Source organism: Acanthisitta chloris, unplaced genomic scaffold, assembly GCF_000695815.1.
Source record: "Acanthisitta chloris isolate BGI_N310 unplaced genomic scaffold, ASM69581v1 scaffold24980, whole genome shotgun sequence".
Classification (NCBI taxonomy): domain Eukaryota; kingdom Metazoa; phylum Chordata; class Aves; order Passeriformes; family Acanthisittidae; genus Acanthisitta; species Acanthisitta chloris.
The window spans coordinates 22,267-31,927 of record NW_008650285.1 but is presented as its reverse complement, the minus strand read 5'-3'; the positions used below and the strand labels follow the sequence as shown (position 1 = coordinate 31,927).

Below are 9,661 nucleotides of genomic sequence, written 5' to 3'. Positions count from 1 at the left end.
CATTCCTGGATGTTGGAGAGTACAACTCAGCACTGCCCCTCCTGAGCTCCCTTGTGTGCTCAGAACGGTACAACTTGGCTGTGGTGTGGCTGCGTCATGCAGGTGAGGGGCAGCAGGAGTGCTGAACCTGTGCTGCTGAGGGCTGATAGTACAATGCTCAGCATTTCCAGGCACCTTTGGTTTGAATCATAAGTGGTATTTGCAAAACTGTAATAGACGTTTATTGTGACAACTCTGTCAGGGAGCATTTTCTTGTTCTTGACATGCACTGAAATTTACCTCAGCTAAAAATACTTCATATTCGTGTAAGTGAAGCAGCATCTATTCTGCTTTCCATCCTGTGCCAGCTGGTGATGTTGTAAGTGAAACTCTGGATGCATCAGTACATATTTCTGAATATTTCACTTAGTAATACATGCCTTGGTTGGTTTTACTAAAAAGGTATTTGAAAAGTATCTTAATTTGAAAAATATTGCAAACTTTGAACTCTCCTTTTTCTGCCACTTAAGTGTCTTGTGTTGTTCATGGTATTTCTAGAGTGCCTGAAGGCTTTGGGACACATGGAGCGTGCAGCAGAGAGCTATGCCAAAGTTGTTGATCTTGCTCCACTGCATCTAGATGCAAGAATCTCACTTTCAACACTTCAGCAGCAGCTGGGCCGACCTGAAAAGGCTCTGGAGGCTCTGGAACCAATGTATGACCCAGATACGCTGGCTCAGGATGCTAATGCTGCGCAGCAGGTGGGAAACATGTTCTGTGCTTCCGGTTTAGAGTGTATGATTCTGTCAGCTGCATAGGACCAGGGATTGAGACTTACTTGTCTCCCCATGGTGAGCCTCCAGAGCACTGCAAACGATTCATTAGCGTGTCAGGGATGAGTCCTCATGGCTCTTTCTCCCTGACCATTTTATCAGTATGTCCCCTGTCCCACTTGGTGGCTTTTGTGTGATACACAAGCTCTTGGCCACCAATAACCAGCCTTGATGCCAGTCACTTTGCCTTAAGTTGATCAGCAGCTGCTACATATGAGCTGCATGGGTTTGTCTCTGTTGATTGTAACTGATGGTGTAGCAGAGGTTCTCCATCCCCTCTCCAGCAGCACCTTCACTATAGGTAACAGCTATGCCAAATTTATCTGAGACTGGAGAATTTGACACAGTGACTACTGCAGGGCAGTTTAGGGAGATCATCCCTGCTGCTGCAAAGATTTCTGGAAGCTTTTAAAATCATATTAGTGCTGTATTCAGTCAAAATTGTTTTATAAACTCAGTCTCTGTGCAAGAGGTTGAACAACAATGTTCAATATTGTCTAGGAATTGAAGCTCCTCCTGCATCGTTCCACACTGTTGTATTCCCAAGGCAAGATGTATGGCTATATAGACACCTTGCTCACCATGCTGGCAATGCTGCTGAAGGTAAGCCAGTCTTTCCAGTTACACTTCAGGAAATTGGACAGCTGTGAGTTGGGTTAAGACAAATGACAAATAAACTCAGGAGGAAAGCTGGTGGTTATGGTTATATGGAAATGGTTTCAGAATTCTTGTAGATAATAATCTTGCAGAGAGCCTGCAGACTGGTGTTCCTGTCTGCAGTGTTCAGCACAGAGATCTGCTTGTGTGTATAATTATTGGTACAGTGGTTTCAGCTCCTTGTTTCTCAGTGTACATACAACACACTGAATTCTAAAGCTGCTTCTTACATTTTTAGCAGTCAGCATAGAGCTTTTTTGAAGTGTTGATACTGGCTTCTAATCTGACATTTAAAAAAAAAATTCTGTTTTTTTATATTTTCTTGTCATAAAGTGACCTGATAAGAATTTGTTTAGCCAGTAAATACTGTGGTGGTTGTTCTGTGTTAATTGTTTTTTGTTTGATTTTAAATAGGGAGGGAGGGGAATATTTGGACCTTCATTTCTGGTCAGAGCCATTACTGTTGTATTAGACTGGTTGAGTGACTGAGTATTTATTTTCAAATCTGATCCAGAAAGGCATTGTTCTCGTTATGCCTCTATGCAAGTATTTTTTATTTCAGTATATACAGGATGTTCCAATCCCAGGACAAGTCTTTTTAAATGATTTAAAGAGTTTCTGTCTTCTTGTGCATAGCCCAGTTGACACTGGAGCATGAGATAATGCAGAGATAATACTCCTTTGGGGAATGTTCTCTCTCATGTTCTCGTGTAATCTGAAATGCTGTCCTTAAATTTGTTTCTAGGTAGCAATGAGCAGAGCTCAGGTGTGTTTGATATCTAGTTCCAAATCTGGAGAGAGACACCTCTATCTTATTAAGGTGTCGAGGGATAAAATTTCTGACAATGATGACCAAGAGACAGCAAATTGCGATGCAAAAGGTAACAAACCACAGATTGTTTATTAAAAACACAGCAATAAGATGAACTCCATAGTTCTGGAAAATGATATAAATGTTATTATTTTGCATGGTAAATCCATTCAGCTCATGTTAACATTGCTTTATTTCTAGGGCAAAGAGGGCAGCAAAGTTAAAGATACTATATCTTAAAGGAACAGTTCTTATTGAGGGAAAAATGGTAAGATTGCAGAACAATTCAGATTGTGAAGGGCTTTGAGAGATTATATGGGCCTCATTGCAAATCTAGAATGGAACAGAAACATTTTAAAAGTGATGTGATTTTTATTTTTTTAAAATGGCTCAGACTTGTTTGAGCCAGACTACACATTTTAAGCACTATTTGGTAAATTAGGAAGAGCAGCTTAAATGCATTCATGTAGTATGTTTACAGCTTGAACCGTGTGTATTGGTTTCCATTTGTTCCCACATTTTGACTGGCATTTTGCTGGTGTTTTACAAACTGCATTTAAACTGGGGAAAATAAATACCTTCTATTAGCTGTTAATGCTCTGATGTTTTTGAAAAGATCAGTTTGATGTGTGCACCATTTTCTTTAAGAGTCTTTCTTTCTTGTTCTAATTTTTCTCATCTTTCTGGCTCCAATATTTTTAGCAATTTTTGCTGTTCTCACAAGTGTTCTGACAAAAGATGACTGGTGGAACCTCCTCCTGAAGGCTATATATTCCTTGTGTGACCTGTCCCGGTACAAGGAGGCAGAACTGCTAGTGGATTCCTCATTGGAATATTACTCATTTTATGATGATAGACAGAAGCGCAAGGAGCTGGAATACTTTGGGCTCTCTGCTGCAATTCTGGACAAGAACTTCAGGAAAGCTTACAACTATATCAGGTGGGTACTGAGAAGGGAGAGCAGTCTGCTGTAATTGCTTCCACTGAGGCTGTATGACCATAGTGCTAAAGAAGGCTGATGCTTTTCAGCCTTTGCTAAAACAAATGAGGCTCTTGAAACTAAAGGATGTTCCTGATAGCCTCTGATGCCAAAGGAATGCACAATACAGTAGGTTAATGATTTGGCCAGAAGCATTGGTTCTGTGTGTCTCTGTCCTCTTTGCCTCAGTCACTGACCTGCTCTTTGAGTGCCTTTCCTCTGTTACCTTCCCTAAACTGCTGAGCTTTTATTGCAGAGACTGTAGTTCCTAATTCCATGTGTGCTTTTCATTCTATAGAATCATGGTAATGGAAAATGTCAACAAACCCCAGCTGTGGAACATCTTCAATCAGGTTACCATGCAGTCTCAGGACGTGCGGCACCATCGCTTCTGCCTGCGCTTGATGCTGAAGAACCCTGACAGCCACGCGCTCTGCGTCCTCAACGGCCACAACGCCTTCGTCTCGGGCAGCTTCAAGCATGCCCTTGGTAATATTCAAGTGCTAGGAGTAACAGAGAGCACAAGGGAATGTTTGTTCTACAAGAAAGAGTTGGGGTTTATTTCATACATCAGGAAAGTTTCAGGTTCACAGTATTAATCTGGTGCTTTAACTGTTCTGTACGCACATCGCAGCTAAAGGGTTTTGCTAATAAAGGTGAAGCTGTTTAGCACACATTACAAATATAACTAACTTGCCAAGATAACTGAAGGCTAATGATAATAAAGAATAAGAAAGACAGAACTAGCCCAATTTAAACAGCTGGTTGCACATTTTAAGCAGGCCTTTGAAGTAAACTTACAGCTTTCAGTCAAGCCCTCCACATGTCACATTTAAGATGTGTGGCCTTCAGGATATAAATCCCAGCAAGGACCATGTCTGCCTTCTGTGTCTGGTTGTTTACCACTTCCATTTTTACACCACAATCTGCATTCTTACCTCAGAATCGAAGCAGTGCTGAAAATATAAGACTTTCTTTTGTGTTTTCCCCTGTGTATTTTGCAGTAGTTGTATTAAGCTATTTCTTTTCTTAGTTCACACTTCTAATTCAAAGATCGTCTTTTTTGCCCTTGAATTCTTAACCAGTGCTTTTCACAACAAGCATCTTGACTCAGATGTTTGCTTCTAGGACAGTATGTGCAAGCCTTTCGTGCAAACCCAGATGAGCCTCTGTACAGCCTTTGCATTGGCTTGACTTTCATCCACATGGCCTCTCAGAAGTACGTGCTGAAAAGGCATGCTCTTCTAGTACAGGTGAGCTGCTGTCATTATTTTTACCCACAGTGTTTCCTGGCTTTGTGTCTTGCAGACAGTTATGGCTACAACATACCCTGTTTAAATAACTTCTCATAATTAACATGGCATCTCAAAAGAGGGAAGTGGTGAAACATGGACACAGAGGAGTTATGCTTTGAATCTCCTCTCCTTTTGGGTAGCTGTAGCTTGTTATGCTGTGTGTACAGTGATTACTCAGATCAATGTTAGCAGCTGCCACCTGTTTGTAAAAGTATTACTAATTTCTTGATGGCTGTAATCTGGAGTTTCTTCCAAATTTTCCTTGCCCTGCCTTGCCCTGAACAGTGGAGTAGAATCTATGCCACATGCCCTTCGTAGACATGTCTCATAAACTGCACTGTTGAAGCAAATTTTACAGGCTTATAAAGTGTTTTTTTCCCCCTGTCTTCCTTTCCTCTCCCCTCTTCTGGGTTCCTCTTATAGCTCTTTACGTAAAGATCTTGTGAGCTCCACTTTAGGCTACCTACAATTTTTCAGCTTCCTTACATTTTTCTTTCATCTGTTAGGTGCAGTTACAAACCAAGGACTGATTATTCTCAAACAGAATTTTGAAAGTAATTTCCTTGACTTTCTACCAAGTACTTTCATTAATTTGAAATGCCTTTTAATTCCCACTGAGCTCAAAGTCAGCAGAATATGGTGAAGATTCTGAGCCCTGATAACTTATGAAATGGCTGAAAAACTGTAGCTTGCACTGATTTTGACAAAAGCTACATACAAGTCCTCAGCTACTCAAACACAAGACCAGTTCTGACAGTATCCAACTTAAGATATTTCAAACTTAGAAACTTTGGCCTAATTATATTTTTATCCACTTTTTTCTTACATGGACTGCTCTGTTCTCCTTTTATAATGTACTTGAATGATGTCCTATTTATGTTACCCCCTGGCAATACAGTTCCCTGCTCTCTCTCTTCTCGTTTCTTGCTTACTATCTATACTCAGTAATTCTACATTGTTTCTTGCTGCTATTGTAGCTAATTAATAATTCAACTACAGTGACCTAAATTATGGTCATTAGGTGCTGGACTGCCTGGACTAATTCCTCCTGTGGAAGGAGGTAATGTCTCTGATTACCAACATGGTCCCTAGAAGGAAGGTCCCCTATTTACCAGGGAGGGTAAATTCCAAAGTATTCCAAAGCAGTAATGGAAGGAAATGCAAGGGAGAGGATGAAAACGTTGTGTGCTTGATTTTTCCCTGCTGAATTCACCTCTTCTACCTGTCCACCCTAAGTCTCCCCCAGGGCTCCTTTAGTGTCAAATGAAGCACTGCATTTTCATGTAAAATAATACTGTTTGCCTCTCTGTCTTTCCCTTTGTTGTGTTTGGGAGGTAGCTCTGGTCTAACACCACTCATCTTTATAGCATCATGCCAGCCTCCATAACACACCTTCAGCTCGCGTGTGGTTCTGTGGGGAAGCACAAATCAGAAGTTTAACTAGACACGTTTAAACATCTATTCTCCAGCCTGTGTTCTTACCATCTTCTTAAAGGGAACATTCACAAATGTGCATAATATGTGTACAGGGATTCTCCTTTCTTCACCGCTACCTGGACTTGCGTGGACCATGTCAAGAGTCTTTCTACAACCTTGGCCGTGGCCTTCACCAGCTGGGACTGCTGCACCTGGCAATCCACTACTACCAAAGAGTACTTGAGCTTCCTCCTCTCACCTTGGAGGTACTGTATCTTTGTAAGCTGTGGGTAGGGAATAAACTCAGGTCAATGTTCAGAATTTCTAAGCCATAGTTAAATAGGTACGTGAAATCTGTGTAGTTGAGTTTCCTTCAATATCTATTATAATTCCTTGTGATTGGAAGCCCAAATGTGATTGTCACCTGGTGATGTCTTTAAGCATGTGTTAATTTCAAAGGTTATGAATTTTTGAAGGATTTACTTATAGGCTGAAGATACAGCAAAAACAGTTGCTGAACAACTTCACCTTAATAAATAGCTGACCTTTCTATATATTACATGCCATAAATTATAGCTGGAGGTTCTATATACTCACACATGCTATAAAACATCAAGCTGAAGCAAGATGAACCACTATTAAGGATGCCTAAATGCATGAGCCATGGTCTTGCTCTAATTGATCTGTATTAGGTCCTAATTGCCATGTCATACATTTACAAGTCCGATCTGAGAGAAAGGTTTTGCCTAGCTTTGCCGTGGGTAGGTAAAAACATTGCAAGAGTGTTTAGAGAACAGGCAGGGCTTGGTAAAGTCAGAACAGCAGGTGATAGCTCTGAGAGTTCAAAGCAGCAGAGTCTTATGACCATGTAAAAGATACAGGCAGTACTCACATTCTGGTGGGAGAAGCAAATACTTTGCATGCAAAGACAAATTAAGGTAGTACTTTTCAGGCTGTATAACTTACAGCTAATGATTTTTGAGTGTGTGAAACTCATTAAAGAGGGAGGGCACAAGGAATACTTCTTTGGTTTCTATACAGCTGAAAGCATATATAAGCCATGAATATGTGATCTGATTCCACTGTAATTGCTACTCACGTTTCAAGTTTTAGACTATACTTGCCTGTAGGTAACTTTCTTTAATAATTTTTTTTACAGGGAATAGAAACTGATCAGACAGACTTGAGAAGAGATACTGCCTTTAACTTGTCACTTATTTACCAGAGCAGTGGAAACACCAGAATGGCTCAAAAGATGTTGTACACCTATGTGGTGGTGTGAGGAGGTTTGTGGCAGGTGGGACTGATACCCTTTGTACTGACCTTTGCACTCTGCAGTGCTGGGGAAGTTGGGTTTATGTACAGCTTGTCCTATAGATAGAGACATGGCTCATGCTGGACATAGCTTTGTGGACTTGTTCTGCTGCTGCCCTTTGAGCTGTATCACAGATGGATGGGACATGTGTTCACATGGGTCTGGTTTTGTCTCCTCTCCTTTGATGCACTGCTCTCTAATCTGATACTCAGTCTTGTATATAGAATCAGTCAAAACTGAGGCCCAGTGCAGTTTGCTGGGGTTTTTTTGTTTTTTGTTTTTTTAAGGGAAAATGTACAACGTGCAGTACTACAACTAATTACCAGTGAGGTTGTTGAAGAAACCATGTTTACTGGTGATGAGAGCTTTTCAATGTGCAGCATTACATTGCTATAATATGAGCAGAATTACGAGGTATTATTAGGTGTTAATATGAGCAGTGGGCTCATTCTAATCCTTAGAGGATGGAGAACTCGGTATTTTGAGTTTTTTAAAGCATTCAGAGTTTTATAGGAGTTCTTACTCCTAGCAGTTCTGTTTGAAGGGGATTGATTTTTGTTTTACCTTTGTTCTTTTTCTGAACTTGTTAATAAAAATTAGGAGGTTAATGATGTTCACTCATTCTTGGCAAACATATATCCTCCTGTATAGGTCCCACACAAACAGTAGTGCTGTGGATCACAGAGGAGGTGGAGAACTGCTCTGTTGAAGCAGATCAGAGTGCAACTCCACCTGTTCTACACCACATAGAGTAGGTCATGAGGAAGATGAGCTGATCCTTAATCTTGAAAACTGTCCTTGTTATAATCATCTTCAGCATGCTATGACATAGGTCTTCTGCTCTAACTCCTCTTTCCCCAGTCTGTTGTTCCACAGTAGGATAGGCTGAACAAATTCCATTAATGCTTATGAAGGTAAAGCAATGTGTGGTGTAACATCGCACACCTGATGAATTCCTTCTATGCTCCTAAAATAGCCCAAGGGTCATGTTCTCTTGTGACCCAGATATCATCAACCATTATAAGCAGCCAGTCCTGCCAGTTTGTCCCTGCCCCAGTCACGTCAGTACTCAGCCACAGGCACATGACTTGGTCTTCAGCAATTCACCCGAACCCTCTGCAAACCAGTCTGTTTTGATAGCACCTGCCAGGCCTTAGGCTAAAGCTGGTAATAGAAAAGTGATGTAAACAAACATGCAGCATATCAACAGCCTACAGTTTACAGTGATGATAAATAAAGAATAGTTGTTTTGTTATAAATAGAGGTTTTAATATCAGCCTCACAATGTAAAGAACTTGAGTCAAGAGGACCAGGTGAGAGGTATGAGTTAATTCAAATCAGAGCTCAGGATTTAAACAAGCACTCCTAGGTCCCCTATATATACACATGGATCACCTCAGCAATTCACACCTGTCTAACTCTGTCAGATCAAGTAAAGTTCCTGATTCTTCCAGCCCCTGGGTCCTAGCAGGGAGTCTCCTGGCAGCAGGTGATGCTCTCCCTGGTCTGGGAATCACCCAGTCCAATGAACTCATTTCCTGCACAGCTCACGTGGGCCTTCCCAGAGGTGAGCTGGAGGCCTGGGCTTTGCCCTGTGTGTCCAGGGAGATGTGAGTGGGGAGCTTCTCTTGCTTTTTCTCCTGAGAAAAGATGCAGTGTTCTATGAAGCTGATGACTCTTTGGGGAATCTCTGTTGTTATTAAAGAAGAGATTAAAGTTTTAGCAGTTGAATGCTGACATCTCTGCAAAGCTAATTACACAGGTGCACCAGAACTATCAATTATGGAGAAGGCTGATGAATCTGCAGGAAGAAGGTAAGCACAGCTTTGGAATGGGTACTGCAAGGGGAAGGGAAACCTCTGAAACTGAGGTGAATGCAGAGAGGAAAATGGACTAGCTGTTAGCTTTCAGATGAGCTTTGGTTAATGAACATCAACCAAGCATGAAAGACATACAATACACCTTTTCTAAGTAGACAGACAGTCCCTTGAAGCTATCTTTTACCTGTAACACCCTTTGCTCCTTCAGTATGTCCTTTGGCAAAAGAGGAGGAAACAAACTAAACCATAAAGAGGGGATCTGGTTTCCACCCTGTGTAACTATAAAAGAAATTCAAGGAAATCCTGACTGCTAATGAGCTACCAAATACCTCCCCGTTTTCCTTGCTTCCCCCTTAGAAATGAATGTTTGCTTTCCTTACCTCCTTTTTGGAGCTGCTCTTTTCAGGGCTCTTTGGCTGGTGGTTTTTCACAACTTGTAGCTGCAGGCTGTCAGACTAGTGAGTTGCTGCTGCTAGGTCAGTTGTGATGGAGGCAGGACAGTGATTAGAGCTGCAGGGAGAACAGTGCACACTGCGTTCCAGCGGTTGAGCTCTGT

At 41.4% G+C, this 9,661-nt stretch overlaps 1 protein-coding gene across 1 annotated transcript in view; it reads left to right on the top strand.

The window, feature by feature from the left end:
* Positions 1-7,329, top strand: part of GTF3C3 (general transcription factor IIIC, polypeptide 3, 102kDa) — a 17,772-nt gene extending 10,443 nt beyond the window's left edge. Inside the window, 9 exon segments of the mRNA XM_009084425.1 lie at positions 1-102; positions 538-740; positions 1,314-1,415; positions 2,215-2,350; positions 2,983-3,220; positions 3,558-3,748; positions 4,388-4,512; positions 6,084-6,236; positions 7,130-7,329. The exon segment at positions 1-102 is cut by the window's left edge and continues 61 nt beyond it. Of these exon segments, the coding sequence (XP_009082673.1) occupies positions 1-102; positions 538-740; positions 1,314-1,415; positions 2,215-2,350; positions 2,983-3,220; positions 3,558-3,748; positions 4,388-4,512; positions 6,084-6,236; positions 7,130-7,252 (1,373 nt within the window). The 3' untranslated portion in view covers positions 7,253-7,329.
* The last annotated feature ends 2,332 nt before the right edge of the window (positions 7,330-9,661 follow it).